Raw genomic sequence first — 18,365 nt, forward strand, 5'->3', positions numbered from 1 at the left:
TTACTATAAATAGCACATGTTCAGAAAAGTAAACAAAAAGCCTAACAGCGTCAAAGCAGACGCTTCCGATAAACAAAATAGTCACATTGAAAGACGATACTTAAACAAATATTTTTTACATCTCAATCTACGGAATTGTTAATTGATCAATATTTTTGTTTGAGAATTAAATTGAAAGAGGAATTAGATAATTACTTTATTAGGGTAATCGTGATATAACAATTTGTGCACATACACTACTGAATGCATATTGTACGCGAACTATTTTCAATAAGCGCGGGCTTTTCGACAGGTTGCTATATATTTCATATCGTTTTCGTCGATGTTATGTGAGTGGTTATATTCTCTGTTTTGTCTTTCAGCAAATAAATAGATAAGTAAATTGGAGTTTAAAGAATTAATTAATGTGCGTTATGCCTGAATTAGGTCGCCTGACAATTGTACATGGTGTATCTGGTGTATCTAGTCGGCGATAAAAGTACTGTTTGTTTGAAACTTAAAGAATATCTCTAAAAATATGTGCATTTCTTTAACTATGAATTACATAAATTATTAAACCAATATGAATATAATTTTAAAAAAAATTAAATTCTAATTCAAATATATCTAAAGAAAAATCAGCAAACCATATGGTTCAACATTCTTATTGAAAAAAGTTTGGCAATTGACAGACAAACATTTTTTGTAAAAAAAAATAATTGTTTTCTTAAAAGTTAAAATAAGTGACCTTAAATGTTTAAATTAGTGACATTAAATAAAACAAATGACTTATATATTCTCCTCACTAGCCATATGTTATTGGTAGAATTAAAAAAAAAAAAAATGTGTAGTAGGTCAGTCGGGTATAACCGGAAACAAACAAATTTTTTTTAGCCTAATGATGTATGTATGTAAATATTCATGAAGATTAATCTTACAGTTGTAATACTGGTAATGCTGTAATGTTTTCAATATATTACTACTCAAATAAAAAAGTTAAAATTTGAATGCGTTTAAAGAAAAGGGTTTGAAAATACGGTATTACTTCGATAACCCTGAATGCAATTAAAATAACTTTCTCCTTTCTAATAAATAATTTCGAACAAAAATCCTTATGATGGTTAAGATCTTGTGTTTGTTTGTTTGTATGTTGTTTGACGTCCCTCTCGAGAATTTTTTCACTCATATCGAGACACTACCATTTGCCGGTGGAGAGCTCCAAATTTTGTCCTATACTCGGCACTTACGGCCATTGAGCAGTGAGGGATCTTTTTCGTGCAAGCACCTATTGCGACACGGGACCTCGGTTTATACGGTCTCAACGGAAGGACCGGTCTCCACGTCCCACAGTGGGATTCGAACCCGCGACGTAAGGATTAACTCCTTACTTCGCGACTCTAGAGCAGACGCTCTTACCACTGCGCCACGCGAGCGACTAAGATCTTGTGTAAAGGTGATGTAAATGAAGTTCAAAACTATTTGTTTTCTTTCATAATATGAAATAAACAATGCGATTCCATTTGGTTAATATTTTAATTTAATAGTATTAATTTAAATGACTGGGATAAAGATTTATATTCTGTGAAGCATGGAATATAAATAAATAAAAATGTAAACTTTAAGATAGAAATTTCATTTGAATATGTTTATGAATAATATATAAATTATTTATACCCATTTAACAATCAATTTAGCGTCGAAAATTTTTATGCTTACAAATTCAGATCAAATTTTTGGTGAAAAGTCAATGGTATGTTTTGAATGTAAAAATTTTGTTCGAGACTTCTCACCTTGGATTCATCTCGAATGTGCTCCCAAAGTGCTTTACAGTATATTGAGCGTGCGCGCGCATTCCAAAAAAAAAAGGTCTTAAAACACACGCAAGCTCTCAAGGGTGCTGGGAAATAAAAATCGTTTATGTTAATATATAATTAAAAGAAAACAACATATAAAAATGTTCATAAGTCTTTATCTAAGTACAACACATTATAATTTTTCAGAAAAAGTTGGTTAGTCTTTGCTTCAAAACTTCCTGTTCAGAATGAAGAGCCATCTATGTACGAGCCATACAGACCTGAATACATCATGATTTTCTCAGGCAATGACCATTATGGCCGAACCTGGAACTAGAACTAGACTCATAGTCATGTCATAAAGATTAGATAATTATAATTTTCGTGCAGCTGGTTTCCTAGAGGACCAAAAATAAAGAATATTTCTTTTCTGATTAATACAGGCATGTAGTATCATTATCAGAAAAAAGGAGAATTGTCCAAACCTGAAAATCCTATTCCGTTGGAGAAGGAATAGGGGTGGACTACAACTTACTTTCACATTTCGAATTTCATTAATTCATTACCAAATTACCGTACTTTTAATATGCTACAAGAAAATGATGGGTACAATCTAATTAAAATTAGACTATCCATTTTGCTTTTAGTAAATCTGTTCGTCGCTCGTGATAAATACCTGGTTTATATTACGAAGAAGGAGATGAAAGTTCCAATTTAAATTTGATTGTGAAGAGTCAATCAACCTTTCAATGTACATTGTCCATTGTAAAAGTTTATGTTTGAAAAATGGTGACACCCCTAGCTCCTCCGATACTACATATGTGCCTGTATGAATCAGCAAAACCACTCAAAGTGCACTGTTACCATGCATAACCATTGTGAGCTTAATGTTTAGAAAGGTATAAATGTATTTTCATTAAAAATATCACCAAGTCCTATCCTGGGGTCTTAATGTTGGGTTCTGGACCGTAAATTTTAATTATTATTAGATGGGTTATTGTTAATCATAATCATACAAACTCTACCTGTTAAATATCAATGGTCAGAAATAAAGATTTTCAAATATGTACTAATTTAGGATTAGACAATACACTCGAACATATTAAAGCCCGGCTTTCAGTAATTTCAGTACTTTGATTGAGGGTACTATATGAATCTTGTTTTTAGCATATATACAACTGATGTGATAGCCCTGTATAAATTGAAACTTGTTCTGTAGCTCCAGTTATTGTATACATTGTTCACAATACATTATTAATCTTTATTTAAACATCTCTACATGTTAATCAAGAAAATAAAATAAATATGCAGATCGATTCTTCACTTTTTATTTCTTATATACATAAATACATATAGACAATTATTGCAGTAGACCCAAAGTTGTGGATTTATCATTCGTAGGTGATGCTTTCCATTAGAAGAATAACTAACACCCCGGCAAACACAATCTTTACACCATGGCATCATTTGACCTACACTGAAGTCCAAGAAACAGGAAGTAGATCTTCCTTGCATTTATGAGTCATTTTTGTGTTTGTCAAAATTGCCATTCTCCTTTATACATGTATAATTAAAGGGATTTCTGTAAAACTTCTATGAAACTGGATCATTTTTTATCAAATGTATTATGCATCAAAGTACAAATGAGGACTGTGAATTGAATGATGGAACTTGATGAAATGAGTGGAGAGGGGGATGAACAAGCTCTGTTGGGAGAAAATTTTAGAAGTCGGAATTTTACAGTCTGTAATCCTTAAACTTTCACCCCATCAGTGAAAAGCAGAGGACACATTTTCCAGAGTGCTTGTTGTAACAAGGGCATTGAAAAGAAAAGTATCCCCTCGCAAAAGAGCACATCAATCCCAAAAAGAATTATTACTGTGTAATTTTTTTTTCCTTATCTACATGTACATGTAAATCATGCAAAGAACTTGAGCAATAAAGTATCTGAAAAAAATTCTTGCATTTTCAAGGCACACTGTAAATATTTCATCTCTAGTATAAAAAAAAAAAAATGAAAATACTGTATATGATTATGAGAGTTTCTTTTGAGGTGGAGAGCTGATCCATCTATCAAAATAAAGAAATGGAATAACAGGGGCTCTCTCCTTTGGATAGTCAGGGAATGTCTGTTGATACCACCGATGAGAAAAGTAAGCAGATAAAGTTTGATTCACAAAAACAAAAAGCCATATAGCATTGCATACAGAGTGTCTCCACCAGAACATGGCCGTGTATACACTGTAGATAAGGATCTCCATCAGGAAATGAGGACAAGAAAGGTGTTTGAATAAATCCCCCTCTGGTAGCAGGTGCTTGTCTGTTACTACTTTACCTAAAATTGAGGGGAATCTGATATTTAAATACATGTACATTGAATAAAAAAAAGTGATGCTTTGAACTAGAGCTGGGAGGAAATGTATCGTAATATAAGGTTCTCACACTTTATATTGATATATAAAAGTTTGGTAAGTTCCCATTACTGAACTTAACTTGTTATAATTTATGTAAAATTTTGATGTATTCAAATAGAACGGATCTATGAAGATTTTACTTTTCACTATTAAAATCCAAAGTTAACTTACCCAGCCCTCAATATTATTTCAAATGAAATGAATAACAATGCTTGTGTTTATTTTATATTTGTTGAAATTACTCTAAAAATGTTATAAATTCAATATGGCAAGTAAAAATCTTAAATATCAGTACTTAAAACCTATCACAATATCTTAACCATATCATACATTATACATTTTTAATATGTATAATAAAGCATTGTCCCAGTTTTTCTTTGACTTCATTAGCTTTAATGTTAATAAACTAACCTTTTTGATTGCATCTTAGGTTAGCTAAAATGTTGTTCAGGACATGCTGTTTGTAACTGCTGAAGATGAACACAACTACTAAGAGATAATGATACCAGTGAAGATCCATCCATAGCTCACCTGTAAAAATGAACAAGATGTGGTCATATGTAAGGATATATCCAGGGATATATAATGTATTCAGCTAGGATGACTTCGTAATTATACATGGTATATACACAAAATATCTTTGTATATAAATACAACTAGAAAATGAATGGTCAGCAAAGGCCCTGTCTGAGGGATACTTAAAACATAAGAATCAGGCTGCATGGGGCCGGGAATTTGAATGGTTTAACCAAATAAAATTGATCAATTCAGCAGTGTCAGACCGAATGCACAGGTGTTTGAGAAACTTTTTTGGTCTGAACATGTCTTAATATACTAACTACTTAAAAAAAAAACCCAAATTCAAACAATAGAAGATTGTAAGAAGGACATTATTAGGAAAATAAGTCAAGATGGACAGACGGTGGAATGATTACTCTAGGGCATTCACAAATTTTTGTAGACCTTAACTTTCAATTTTTTTAATGCTTAAAATTTTAAAATCAAATGAAGAAATAAGGTTTTAAGGGTATAGAGATTCACAGACTTATGACATATATGTACTACCTCTTTTTGGGTATGGCGTATGTATTAACAAAAGTGTTTTCATCCATTGCCAAACTTGAACTGCAATCTGTTGCCTATTTACTTGACATGTAATTTCAAACTCATGCAATATAATTATTCTTTAAACCCTAAGGCTTGTAACTTGGCTCAGTCTGAGAGACAGTCGCTGCTCTTAACATACTTAATTCTGAATACTTTATGAGATGTATGGTAGGTGAATACACAATGTAGATATTAATAGATATACTAACTGAATGTGAGTGATTTCTCCTGCATGACTGACACAATATTGAGTCCTTGAAGACAGTAGAAGGAGATTCCAGTAAGGTAGATGATAACACTCATTGTTCCAGGAGAATAACTGTTGATGTAGACACATTCCAATAGTCTTCTAAACATCTGTACCTCTCCCATCAACAAGACAACAATTATTGGAGCAGGGGGAAGTAACTCTGCAAAAATTGTGGATATAATGAAAATATATATATATATATTTTATTTATATTTACAAGTTTTTGTCTTAGATCAGGGCTCTAAATAAATAAGGTTGAACTTGGGTATCTCGAACACTGATATTGAATATCATGGATATGTCTAGGTGATCTGAAAGTTCCAATCACTTTTTCCTTAAGTATTTTACCCTGGATATGTATCTTGAATCCTGTGAAATCTACCCGGTATCTGTTTTTCAGGTCCCATCGAGTTCGAGATAACCAGGTTTGATTGTATTTTTTCACTTGTCACTTTGGACTATTTAACTTTAATTTTTACTGGTCAACTGATAACTTTTACTTTCCCACTAGGCTAGTAAATATGAAAAAGACTGGCCTTTAAATCAATGCCTTAAAAATCACACTAGATCTCTAGATATACTTTGTTAAATATTATGATCAAGACAATTTATTTGCTCTTAGAAAATTACAGTGATATTGAATTTACATTGGGTTATTATTTAGTACAATCTAATAAAACAAGGAATAGTTTGTATCCAATAGACTGATTCATGATAATGCAGTACAGCTCTTTTTCAGGGAAAATTAATATAGTTTAGTGAAATATGATGCATCAATTGTTTTTAAAATAAACATCATCTAGTTATCTGCAGTGTTTGAATTAACCGTGCGCCCGATGGCCCGAGACGCACAAATTTTGCAGCGGGCGAACAAATTTGCATGTATTGTTGCCCGGCTGGACCTGTTAAAATTTTCAATAATTAAAATCATATATTTGATAAATCTCTTTCATATCAACTTATAGAATTGATAGCAAAGTGTAACAAGCCAAGAGGAAGAATTCATCAGTCTATATAGATTCTGGTGTGAAGTTGTGGTGACCTGGTTCCAGTCACATAATCGTTAAAAACAAATTTATAAAAGACAATTATTTTCTCGGGCGAGTAGATCTTTGGCAGGGCTGACAACTTTTACTTGCAGTCAGCCCTGCATGTCTGGCTAATTTTGCAGTAAGTTTCAAAAACTGTTATCTGCCAACAAAACTTTGCCAAACTTGATTAATTTGCCCTGCAAAAGAGCAGTACCACAGTTATCATGATTATGAAAGGGCTAATTAGAACTTGTCTAGTTAACCAGCACTAGCCCAGATCCAAAATTTACTGACTGTAGACTAGTGGGCTATCAATTATTTCGAGCCCTGCAGATTTTTCTTGGATTTCATTAGCGATTTTTTTTTTACTAGTTTTCAAAATTCATCAATGCATCTATACAGGATATAGAGAAAATGGCATGCAACAGGAAAGGAGAAATGTATGGCTGGACCGGGAATCAAACCCTGGACCCCTGCATCACTAGTCAGGTGCTCCACCGACTGAGCTACCCAGGTCGATATCCATGGCCCAAACCATTACATTCCTCCCTCCTTAAATTGTCTTCGCCCTCAAAGACACAACCCAAGTTCTTATTAGCCCCTGGCAGGACTTTCACCTGCAAGTCCAGTGGTGGTCAACGGCACCAATTCTGTAACAGGAAAGGAGAAATGTATGGCTGGAACAGGAATTGAACCCGGGACCCCTGCATCAATAGACAGGTGCTCTACCAACTGAGCTACCCAGGCCGATATCCACGACCCAAACCATTACAGACACAAGCCCCACCAGGATTCACCCCTTCCCCTCCATTATATATAGACACAGGTAATATTTCAGCTGAGCAAGCTCTCTGGTTTCTAAATGTATCTGCCTTCATGATAGATTCCTTCCTCTTAAACTGCCTTGACCCTGAATTTTCCAGGATATGGTTAAGGCACCAAATGTTACAAGAATGAAGAAAATGTCACAGATTGTATGTATTTCAAAGCTATATCCCTTGAAATCTAGGCAGGTGCTCCACCAACAGTGCTTACTCATGGTTAATGTTGTAAAAATCATTGCAGTTTCTATTTTTTCTAAGTTTAATACTATGTAATTTTACAAACTGGAATGCTTTAATATTATACAAAAATACTGTAAACATAAAACAACTGAGATTATAAACCCATAGATAGAATGTTCTATCGTTAAAATGATATTGTCCTATGGACCCGGTTTAACATATACCATCTCAGAAAGGTTTGTTATGATTAATTTTGTAGTTATTTTCAGTGCAACTCCTTTTGTATTAATCAAAATCATTTCGGAGTGGATCCACTCCGATTTGCTACATTGCAAGTATATGGGACGTATTCTAACTGTGGTGAGGGCTTGTCCCGAGACACAGTTAGATTATTCTAACTAATAAACCCATTATACCTTCTTGTAATGCTGGACTCCTAATGTAACTCAGAATTAAAGATAACGGTTTGGGAAACTCCTTTGCCAAACAGACCGAGTACACCATGACAGCAATAAAAGGTGTGTGAACAATGAGCCCCAAAAGATAAAAGTGGTAGAACCATCTGCAAAATAAAAATGAATTTAAATCCCACATAAAATCTATTTTGTTTTTTAATATATAATGTTATACAAGATTAACCTGTGACCTGTTGAACTGACAATTATAATAAATGTATAATAAACAATTACATATACAGGCATAAAAAAATGAGTGTTATGATTTTTTTTTGTGTCATTTTACTTTTACTACTTTCACTTTCCATTACTTTTGCCATGCCTGTACCTTTTAGGGACTTGTAGAAAATTTGATGTTAGGTTGTACTCCTTTGTGTATCGAAACTTTCCAAAAATGAACAAATTGTTAATAAACTTTGTTTGTAATCTCTTCTCTGTTGTGACTATGAATCCTAAGACAGTTGCAAACGCCAAAATTATCCAAATGTAACAAAGATACACCATCCTATTATTCTACAACATTCTCAATACGCCCTCCTACGAAAACAGTCCCAGTCAAAGCGCCCCATAACAAAGGTTCAAGCTTTCCTAGATCTAGGTTAAGGTCAGACGATACGTTCCTCCAATATCTGTTTTGTATATCTTCGTATTGTATGGAAAATATTTTCAAAATTTTAATTACCTTTTGATTTCTAAACTGATTTCTAATTGTCTTTAAAAAAAAAAAATGAAACACTAAAAAATGTGATATTGGTAAAATTAAGTTTTTTCCAAAAGGATTTTATAGGAAACAACATCCTCTGGTACCTTGCACAAATGCCTGGTAAGGTACCTCAATTTTTTTTCGAGTAAACATGTTAAAGTAGCAATACTTCAATGACGAAATCTTAGAAGAAAAAAATATATATTATTGAGGAACGTATATCGTCTGTCCTGAATGCCTCCCTTCAATTTTTCAATTTAGTGGGAGAAGCCCAAAATTAATCTGAGTTACATTTTGCGTTGAGAGAAGTGGACAGGCTTTCGCCTACATCCACTTCTCTAAAGAGAATAAATTTTGGTATACGTTCTAGGCCTATATACCTGTTGAGACTATGCTTTGCTTAAATATGGAGCGCCAAATTGACATACATTCAAATAATTAAAGACATCTTTAATTATTTGAAGACGAACATTGATCAGGCTCGAAATAACTCCATTTAAACAATACAATTAGTGAGCAGAGCTAGCAAGAACCTCTGAAAACAGACGTGGGATCAGGTGCCATGGAGGAGTAAGCATCCCCTGTCGACCGGTGTCGCATAATATTTGGTCCGCCTCGTTTAAAGGTCCGCCCTCGGTTTTATATGCAGATTTTTCTCCTTTAAAAATTAATTTGCTTAATTTATATTTTTAAATTATTTAACGTATAGTTGTTATAATAGTGTCCCTCCTAGCAAAATGGAGTTCCAGGGACGTAAATGTACATTGTGTGTATATATATATATATATATATATATATATATATATATATATATATATATATATATATATATATATATATATATATATATATATATATATATATACTAACAGGATCAAGTCTTGCGATATCTCGCTTGTTGCTGATTTCGTTAGTCAATTTTAATTAATTATATTTCTAATGCTATCAAATATTTCAGTACATAACCTCAAATTATCTATCAAAAAATTATTCAAAATTTGATGTAAGGATTAACTGTTAGCTCCTTATCTTAGTGCATGTACATACCTCCCAGGTAGTGCACAAATCAAAAAAATATAAAAATGCAAAAGATCTGTTGATCGAGTTACCTTATGGGAAAATCATGTACGACTTGTATCTTTTATAGTTTAAGTGATATCAATATTATCATTGCAAAATGAAAAAAATACATATATATAATACGTTTACCTTCACTGGCACATTGTTAAGTATACAGTGTTCGTAAGTCCAACAATGATCATTTCATTACAGTCTCTTTCCTAACAACGTTCGACTTCCACTTCCCAAAACGAATTTTCATATCTTTCAAAAGATATTTCGTTATATTATTAATAAGAATTATGCATAATTCTTACGAATCATATTGTAGCTAACTATAAAATAATTGGAGGGTCACTGTGACAGGGACTTGTGTTACGGTGTACTAGCCTATACCCCGTTGTTGTTAAAACAACATGTCAGTGCATTGAGGGTAGGCCTATTTTCTCACTTGACGAAACTTGAAGTTGCATATCCCCCGTGTTTTATAACCATCGTTTCTTATCCAATTAAAAAACTAACGATTATATCATTCTATTTGATATTACCCCGGGGTTAATACTGGTTAAGGAAGATGTGCATTAATTGGCAAAATCAAACCGAAGTCAATCGAATTGAACATTTCAAACAATAAAACACCAACCATCCCCCCCCCCCCCCCCAAAAAAAAAAGAAAAGATTTTAACTGGTCTTGTTGTATTTTTGGTGGGTGGGGTATAGCAAAATTATGTCGATACATGTCAAATAGTTTTAAAAATACCGGTGTTGTACACTTTCCTCCTGCATTAATATTTTTTTCCGGAAAAACGAGCTTGGGTTTAAAGACCCCTCCCCCTTTTGGAAAATGAGCCTAGCATAGGATTTTATTTCCGGAATTTTTTTAAATATTGTTCATTACATTTCCTATATTTTGTAGTTTTCTTTTCTGACATTTTAAAGTTTTCATCTCTGACATTTCTCATAAAGTACTTTTCCGGCAATGAAAACAGAATTGAAATTTCCCTTATAAAAAAAATTAAAGAATAAATCAAGAATAATTAATTGATTTCCACATACATGTAATAAGTTCTGCTTATATTTAAAAGAATCTTATGATGATTTTGTCCTCGGACACATGTAAGTGTTTTTAATTTTTGTTCATCTTTTCATATCAAGATAATCAGATTGAATTTGAGATCAGAAAGGTTACTTCAAGATAGAATTTATGACATACAGAAACTATGTTTGAGGGAATAAAGTAATCATAGTTGAGGGGATTCTGTTTTTCGGTGCTTTCAAACACATATAATTCAATGGGCATTAAAATGTGGTGATCAAAAATTGCATGTTTTATTATTGAAATTATTTATTGCATTTTATTACTAGACTTTGTATTTTTACTAGACTTAGTGTTGCATGTATTGTAATGTTTTTAATCGGAAAAATGGGATTTGACATAAATGTTATATTAAATATTAATATCCTGTTAAAATTCCAATTCCACCTGCTTGGTTAACATAAATTGTCAGAAAGGGGCCTTAAAAATTCCGGAAACGTAAAAAAAAATGAATGTCAGAAATGAAAATTAAAAAAATGTTAAAAATGAAAACAAAAAATGTCGGAAATGCAATGCAAAATTCCGGAAATGACATGCAGCGAGCTTGGAAGAAACAACCCCGGCTTAATTATGCACCATAGGAAATACGCTTCAGTACAGAATTTTCTCCTTTTCCATCTCTTACTAGGGAGAATCTTATCCACCCATACTATTTACAGGGGGGTTTTACAGAGCAACTTGACATGTAAATTAAAAAGGAAAGTGTCTCTTGAAATCGTGACTAATATAAAAATTCATAAAACACCACCAAGTCGTGTTCTTTTATTAATATTTTTTTTTATATTTATTTTGATCTTGAGTTTGGTTTAAATTAGATTTTCTACGACTTTTAGCGGCTATTTCTTTTTTTATTTATGTGTAATAGTAATAATAGTAAGATGTCTGAAAAAAGGAGGGCGGACCTTTTATTATCCTGCGTTTTAAGGTCCGCCCTGCCTCTTTCTCTAGTTTTTATGCTACGAAAATTAACTTTCGCCCTGTAATAGTAAGATATATGAAATACAGAGGGCGGATCTTTTATTATACTGCGTTTTAAAGTCCGACCTGCCCCTTTCTCTAGTTTCTATGCTACGAAAATAAACCCTGTTCAAAATTTTCGCCTTGTAATAGTGTGATATCTGAAATACAAAAGGCGGACCTTTTATTATACTGCGTTTAAAGGTCCGCCCTGCCATTTTGACTCTAATTTTTATGATACAGAAATAAATCCTGTCCAAAATGTTTGCTTTCTAACAGTAAGACATCTGAAATATAGAGGGTGGACTTTTTATTATGCTGCGTTTTAAGGTCCGCCCTGCCATTTTGACTTGTTTTTATGATACAGAAATAAATCCTGTCCAAAAATTTTGCTTTCTTATAGTACGATATCTGAAATATAGAGGGCGGACCTTTGATTATACTGCGTTTTAAGGTCCGCCCTGCCTCTTTCTCTAGTTTTTATTCTACGAAAATAAACCCTGTTCAAAATTTTCGCCTTGTAATAGTATGATATCTGAAATACAAAAGGCGGACATTTTATTATACTGCTTTTTAAGGTCCGCCCTGCCTCTTTCTCCAGTTTTTATGCTAAAAAATTAACCCTGTTCAAAGTTTTCGCCTTGTAAAAGTATAAGATATCTGAAATACGGAGGGCGGACCTTTTATTATAGTGCGTTTTAAGGTCCGCCCTTCCTCTTTCTCTAGTTTTTTTGCTACGAAAATAAACCCTGTTCAAAATGTTCGCCTTGTAATAGTATGATATCTGAAATACAAAAGGCGGACCTTTTATTATACTGTGTTTTAAAGTCCGCCCTGCCTCTTTCTCTAGTTTTAATGCTACGAAAATAAACCCTGTTCAAAATTTTCGCCTTGTAATAGTATGATATCTGAAATACAAAAGGCGGACCTTTTATTATACTTCGTTTTAAGGTCCGCCCTGCAACTTTCTCTAGTTTTTATGCTACAAAAACAAACCCTGTTCAAAGTTTTCGCCTTGTAAAAGTAAGATATCTGAAATACGGAGGGCGGACCTTTTATTATAGTGCGTTTTAAGGTCCGCCCTGCCTCTTTCTCCAGTTTTTATGCTAAAAAATTAACCCTGTTCAAAATGTTCGCCTTGTAATAGTATGATATCTGAAATACAAAAGGCGGACCTTTTATTATACTGTGTTTTAAAGTCCGCCCTGCCTCTTTCTCTAGTTTTAATGCTACGAAAATAAACCCTGTTCAAAATTTTCGCCTTGTAATAGTATGATATCTGAAATACAAAAGGCGGACCTTTTATTATGCTTCGTTTTAAGGTCCGCCCTGCAACTTTCTCTAGTTTTTATGCTACAAAAACAAACCCTGTTCAAAGTTTTCGCCTTGTAAAAGTAAGATATCTGAAATACGGAGGGCGGACCTTTTATTATAGTGCGTTTTAAGGTCCGCCCTTCCTCTTTCTCCAGTTTTTATGCTAAAAAATTAACCCTGTTCAAAGTTTTCGCCTTGTAAAAGTAAGATATCTGAAATACGGAGGGCGGACCTTTTATTATACTGCGTTTTAAGGTCCGCCCTGCCTCTTTCTCTAGTTTTTATTCTAAGAAAATTAACTTTCGCCCTGTAATAGTAAGATATCTGAAATACAGAGGGCGGATCTTTTATTATACTGCGTTTTAAGGTCCGTCCTGCCTCTTTCTCTATTTTCTATGCGACGAAAATAAACCCTGTTCAAAATTTTCGCCTTGTAATAGTAAGATATCTGAAATATAGAGGGAGGACCTTTTATTATGCTGTGTTTTAAGGTCCGCCCTGCCTCTTTCTCTAAGTTTTTTGCTACGAAAATAAACCCTGTTCAAAATTTTCGCCTTGTAATAGTATGATATCTGAAATACAAAAGGCGGACCTTTTATTATACTGTGTTTTAAAGTCCGCCCTGCCTCTTTCTCTAGTTTTAATGCTACGAAAATAAACCCTGTTCAAAATTTTCGCCTTATAATAGTATATCTGAAATACAAAAGGCGGACCTTTTATTATACTTCGTTTTAAGGTCCGCCCTGCAACTTTCTCTAGTTTTTATGCTACAAAAATAAACCCTGTTCAAAGTTTTCGCCTTGTTAAAGTAAGATATCTGAAATACGGAGGGCGGACCTTTTATTATAGTGCGTTTTAAGGTCCGCCCTGCCTCTTTCTCTGTTTTTTATGCTACGGAAATTATCTTTCGCCCTGTAATAGTAAGATATCTGAAATACAGAGGGAGGACCTTTTATTATACTGCGTTTTAAGGTCCGCCCTGCCTCTTTCTCTAGTTTATTATATTACGGAAATAAATCCTGTCCAAAAATTTTGCTTTCTAATAGTACGATATCTGAAATATAGAGAGCGGACTTTTTATTATACTGCGTTTTAAGGTCCGCCCTGCCTCTTTCTCTAGTTTTTATGCTACGAAAATTAACCCTGTTCAAAATTTTCGCCTTGTAATAGTATGATATCTAAAATACAAAAGGCGGACCTTTTATTATACTGCATTTTAAGGTCCGTCCTGCCCCTTTCTCTAGTTTTTATGCTACAGAAAAGAACCCTGTCTATAATTTTCGCTTTGTAATAGATAGATCAAAACGGATCAAAACGGCGGATTAAGGTTTTACATAAAAAATATTAAGGAAAAAGTCTTCAAAAATCTTCTTCTTAAGAACAGCAATGTCATGATTAGTCATATTAATATGGAAGCATCATCAGGTAGTGTAGATGTACGTTTGTTTAAATCATGACCTCCAGGGTAGGGTGGGGTCACAATGGGGGATCAAAGTTTTACATAGGATATATATATCGAAAAATCTTAATCTTCTTCACAAGAACAGCAAAGCCATATTTCTTCAGATTGATATGGAAACATCCTCAGGTATTGTAGATTCAAAATTGTTCAAATCATGATAACCGGTCATATAACATTAATTTTCCGCCGAAATATTGCCGACTCGGCGTTAAACCCTAATCAATCAATCAATCAATCAAACCATGACCCCCTAGGGGTAGGATGGGCCACAAGAGTTTAGCATGTGAATGTACAGGAAAAAATTCTAAAAACCTTTTTTTTCCAGGAACAACAAAGCCATGTTTAGTCACATTGATATAGAAGTATCTTGAGGTAGTGTAAATTCAAGTTTGTTTAAATCATGACCCCGAGGGGTAGAGTGGAGCTAGCGCTACATCTATAAAAATCATGACACCTGGGGTCGGGTGGGGTCACAATAGGGATTAATGTTTTACATAGGAAGATATGTTAGAATAAATCTGCTGATGAAAAACAGCAGGGCCATATTGACTCAGGTGAGCGTTGTGGCCCATGGGTCTCTTATTTTATATCAAGGTCTTGGAAAATCGTAGGACGATTCTTTTATAAAAGGCAGTGACGAATCTGAATGTATAATGGTAGTACGATGTATGTTTATCTAGAATATATTCGCCACATACAATCAAAAGATATGAGGTCAGATTTATTATCCATTTATATCACAAAAATGTTATGTGAGAATGATCATTAGTTGTACTGTATCCGTATCTATAGAATTTTTTTCATATAGCATGGAAAAAGGAGGTATTTGTTTTTGTATTCACACAATGTATTGGGAAAATAATCTTAAAAATAAGAAAGGGGGTCATCAACACTACGTACATAATGTATGAGGTAAATGCATTGAGTGACAAGTAAAAAGAAATCTGTAATACACCAGATTAGATTAATTGAAGTTGGTGTTTGTTTTCTATGTACTTGATACACAAGGAGCAGATGGAAATATAAATAAGGTGTTATTGCGACTCCTCCCCCTCTTCCTCACCTGAGATGCATTGTATTACCGGAAATTTCTCAAGCAAATACCGAAAATATTCATATAACAAGCGCGGATCGAGGGGGGGGGGGGGGGGTCGGGGTCCCCTCCCTGGAATTTGCAGATTTATTAAAAGTATATACAGAAGTAAATAAACAATGACTTTAAACCCCCTTAGAAAACGTGAACCCCACCATCATCACCACGAAATAGGTGTTTTTCACGTTTTGGAAATGAAGTTTACGTTTTTTTTGCTTTCTTTCTCCACGGGAGACCAGTCTCAATCAAGCTCCAGACAGCTCAGTATTACTCCATAACATTATTCGTAGGGAAAGTAGCCCCGGAGAGTATGGAATATGACTCTCCGTCATACTCCATACAGTGTCAATTCTCCGGGACTACGAGTACTTGGTATGGAGTGGTATGGAGCGTAACGTAATACTGAGCTGTCTGGAGCTTGGACTAGCTCTCATGATCAGTCAGTTTTATAATTAGAAAACTCCATGAATTACCTTTTTTCTCCCGATAACCGTGAGTTGCCACTTTCCATAAATGAATAAAATAAATAATCAGCGCTTTTTAAAAGAAATATATTTTTGATTTAAAATTAGACTGAAATGCTTCTATTCGACAAAACGAAAATGTACATATCATGTAGCTTGAAATGGGAAATTTGACGCACGCTTGACAACGTCCCCAGAAACATTCAGTCAGTATATTTCTGGGTGCAGTTGGGGGGGGGGGGGTCATTGCACAAATTAATGTAGAAAATAGAAATTCCTTGATACGCAAAAAAGGAAGAGGATCAAGTGTTGTTCCCTCCCCCTCCCCCGTTCATACAGACGTGAGATACATAAATGACTTGTATATAGAATTGGACATTCAACTTTGCTCAAAGTGCTTCATGTCGGTAATAAAAGAAACTAAAATATTTTACAATAATGATTTCAAAACTTAATCGGTCATGCAATACAACCTGCTAGATTATCCCACAGTCTGGCTATAGTCACAGTAAAATATGTTATTTCTTTTTCTTTTTTTTTTCTTTTGGCAAAAACAAAAAACAAAAAACAAAAAAAAAAAATACAAACTTTATTTCATATGTAGTTCATTATGACAAGGAAGAGAGATATTTTTATAAGAAAGGATTAAATCCAAACCATGATTATACTTAAAATCTGATGTATATGTTTTCAACATTGAGTTACCTGTTTAAGCTTTAACATTACATGTATTTTTGTTTCTGCATGCAGTAAATATAGATCGAATACAACTTTAGGCTATATATTACCCTATCCACAAATAAAGGGACAAAGTATGATTATAAACTGAACAAGTTAATTGTTAAAACTAAAGGGAAGCGTATACATACTTTTATTTTTTATCGGTCTTAGTATTAACTCTACACTTGGAATAAGAAATGCCTTTAAATATTGTAATAAAAATAGACTATATATAAATATTTAAATCAAAATTTTGATGTCTACGCATGAATATCATAATAGTATTATAATTTGTTCTTTAGCATAATTTATTAGAATAGAGAATTCGTATCTATTGATTTAAAGCAAACACATGACCATTACATTGCCATTGCTATCTGCCGCGGGCTCTACCTGTGGGTACCTGTCAGGTATACGAATACTTCACACCCCCATAGTTTTATTGCCTATACACACCGACAGATTTCACACTTTAATCGTCCTAATTTACACAAAACAAATGCTGGAGAAAAACAAACACAAGCCCAATAAAAGGGACATTAAAAAAAAAAAAAAAGCATTGCCCTAAACGGCATTGCTTAAAGCACACTAAACAGGGAGTACCAATTCCTGCCCTAGAGATATATATTGTACAAAAAAAAAAAAAAAAAAAGCTAGGGTAAATTCTTTCTTCATATGATGTAAACAAAATCTCTTTAATTTTATGTGTTTAAGTCAAGATTAAAACATTTTCCACCACCCGGACCTTTAAACTTGGGCGGACCTTTTCTTAAACGGGCCGGACCTTTTCTTATATATAAAAGGCGGACCTTATATGTTTTCGTATTAGGTCCCCCCGGACCTTTAAACGAGGCGGACCAAATATTTTGCGACACTGGTCACGCCTGTCAGCGCCATTTGTCATGATTGGATAAATAGAAAAACCCTTAGACAATTCAGTGTGAAAATATTTGTCTGAGTATTTGTATGAAGAACCAGTCAACATTCGACTTAAAGACAGATTGTATTTTGCAAAGAAGGTCATTGTATCGACCATATATTATAGAATTTGCGAAATGTTAACTTTAAATGAGATTGTCGATATCCTTGCATCATCAAATTATATTTTTCAGTTGCCTGCCTTTAGAAATTGTTCGTATGTAGAACATACTCTTGCGTATATATATATATCGAACAAGCAAATTCAAAGAATTGTGGTACCCCGCTTTCGGTGTCTTAGTGGATGGGATGACATTATTTATGGGATATTGTAACTGTCTTGTTTGTGTGTCCTGTCTTGTTTGTGCATCATACAAAAAAAGACACAAATTATTGAATTAATAACAGTTATGGCAAAGATTATAGCTTCTCAAAACTACATCAAACTTCAAGATCAAGGTCATGAGGTCAAATATAAAAAAAAATCCTAAAGGTCTTGTCACAATTAATGCACTTGTGAAAAAAAAAAAATCAAAAACCGGAGTA

General features: G+C 33.6%; 1 protein-coding gene across 1 annotated transcript; it reads right to left on the minus strand.

Annotated features, from left to right (window-relative positions):
- Positions 1–3,084: 3,084 nt before the first annotated feature.
- Positions 3,085–8,552, minus strand: LOC133179065 (polyprenol reductase-like). The gene is made up of 5 exons (XM_061313775.1): positions 8,362–8,552; positions 7,995–8,140; positions 5,503–5,703; positions 4,598–4,717; positions 3,085–4,107 (listed from the first exon to the last, which is right to left on the minus strand). Exons 1-5 carry the CDS (start codon positions 8,535–8,537, stop codon positions 3,806–3,808), a joined length of 945 nt encoding a protein of 314 aa, XP_061169759.1. The 5' UTR covers positions 8,538–8,552; the 3' UTR covers positions 3,085–3,805.
- Positions 8,553–18,365: the final 9,813 nt, after the last annotated feature.

This window comes from Saccostrea echinata, unplaced genomic scaffold (genome assembly GCF_033153115.1).
Source record: "Saccostrea echinata isolate AGI-Se365-2 ecotype Australia unplaced genomic scaffold, CSIRO_AGI_Sech_v1 ptg000004l, whole genome shotgun sequence".
Lineage (NCBI taxonomy): Eukaryota > Metazoa > Mollusca > Bivalvia > Ostreida > Ostreidae > Saccostrea > Saccostrea echinata.

Bases quoted from the DNA above. Each gene is read 5' to 3' on its own strand.
- LOC133179065 (XM_061313775.1), bottom strand. From the start codon at position 8,537: ATGGTGTATCTTTGTTACATTTGGATAATTTTGGCGTTTGCAACTGTC. The intron at 8,141-8,361 runs GTACAGGCATGG...TTTATTTTGCAG, and splicing joins TTTCTACAAGTCCCTAAAAG to ATGGTTCTACCACTTTTATC. The intron at 5,704-7,994 runs GTATAATGGGTT...CAATTTTTGCAG, and splicing joins GAGTCCAGCATTACAAGAAG to AGTTACTTCCCCCTGCTCCA.